We start from the raw sequence: 595 nt of genomic DNA, 5'->3' as shown, positions 1-595 counted from the left end.
GAACATGCTAATAAGCTGAAAAATATTGAAAGATCGTGTGACATGGTAGGTAAATATCTTTCTGTAACATGAATACACAACACATAATTTTCCTACGTTTGCTTTTTCGACTGAATCTGTGATATGACTTTCTGTTTGGGTACAAAGTTCAACAGTAAAATAAAATACGGAATCAATCCAGCACTGCAATATAGACGTGATAGTTAAATGTGGGTTTTAGTACCTAAGACTTCTCAGGGTCGCGCAGCACTAATATTACAAATTAACAACACTGACCGCAGGACATTTGTGCATAAGTAGTGTAGATTTGTCAAGGGAAAAATCATAAAACGGGACAAAATGTATTCTACTCGGCGATATTTAATACACAAAATATCTATAGCTTAGAATCAACCGGTAAATAACAATCATTTTTCAGAAATATGTTTTATTCTCTCCATTGGCTCGCGCGCAAAAAAAAGAAAGGAATCGGCTCTTGTGTTATTATCATTTCGACAGAAGAAAAATGACGTAGAATGAATATGTGATTTAACCAATTCACTAATGAACGAATTCATAGATACCTGTATGTGCAAGCATATGTGGACTGACTTGC

At 34.6% G+C, this 595-nt stretch overlaps 1 protein-coding gene across 1 annotated transcript in view; it reads right to left on the bottom strand.

The window, feature by feature from the left end:
- The window catches only part of LOC119591118 (mushroom body large-type Kenyon cell-specific protein 1-like), a 13,080-nt gene extending 12,794 nt beyond the window's left edge, over positions 1-286 (bottom strand). Inside the window, exon 1 of the mRNA XM_037939832.1 lies at positions 277-286. Coding sequence (XP_037795760.1) covers positions 277-286 — 10 coding nt within the window. The remainder of the gene's footprint in view (positions 1-276) is intronic.
- Positions 287-595: the final 309 nt, after the last annotated feature.

The sequence above is a fragment of the Penaeus monodon genome, chromosome 28 (genome assembly GCF_015228065.2).
Source record: "Penaeus monodon isolate SGIC_2016 chromosome 28, NSTDA_Pmon_1, whole genome shotgun sequence".
Lineage (NCBI taxonomy): Eukaryota > Metazoa > Arthropoda > Malacostraca > Decapoda > Penaeidae > Penaeus > Penaeus monodon.
This window is presented reverse-complemented; position numbering and strand designations above follow the sequence as displayed.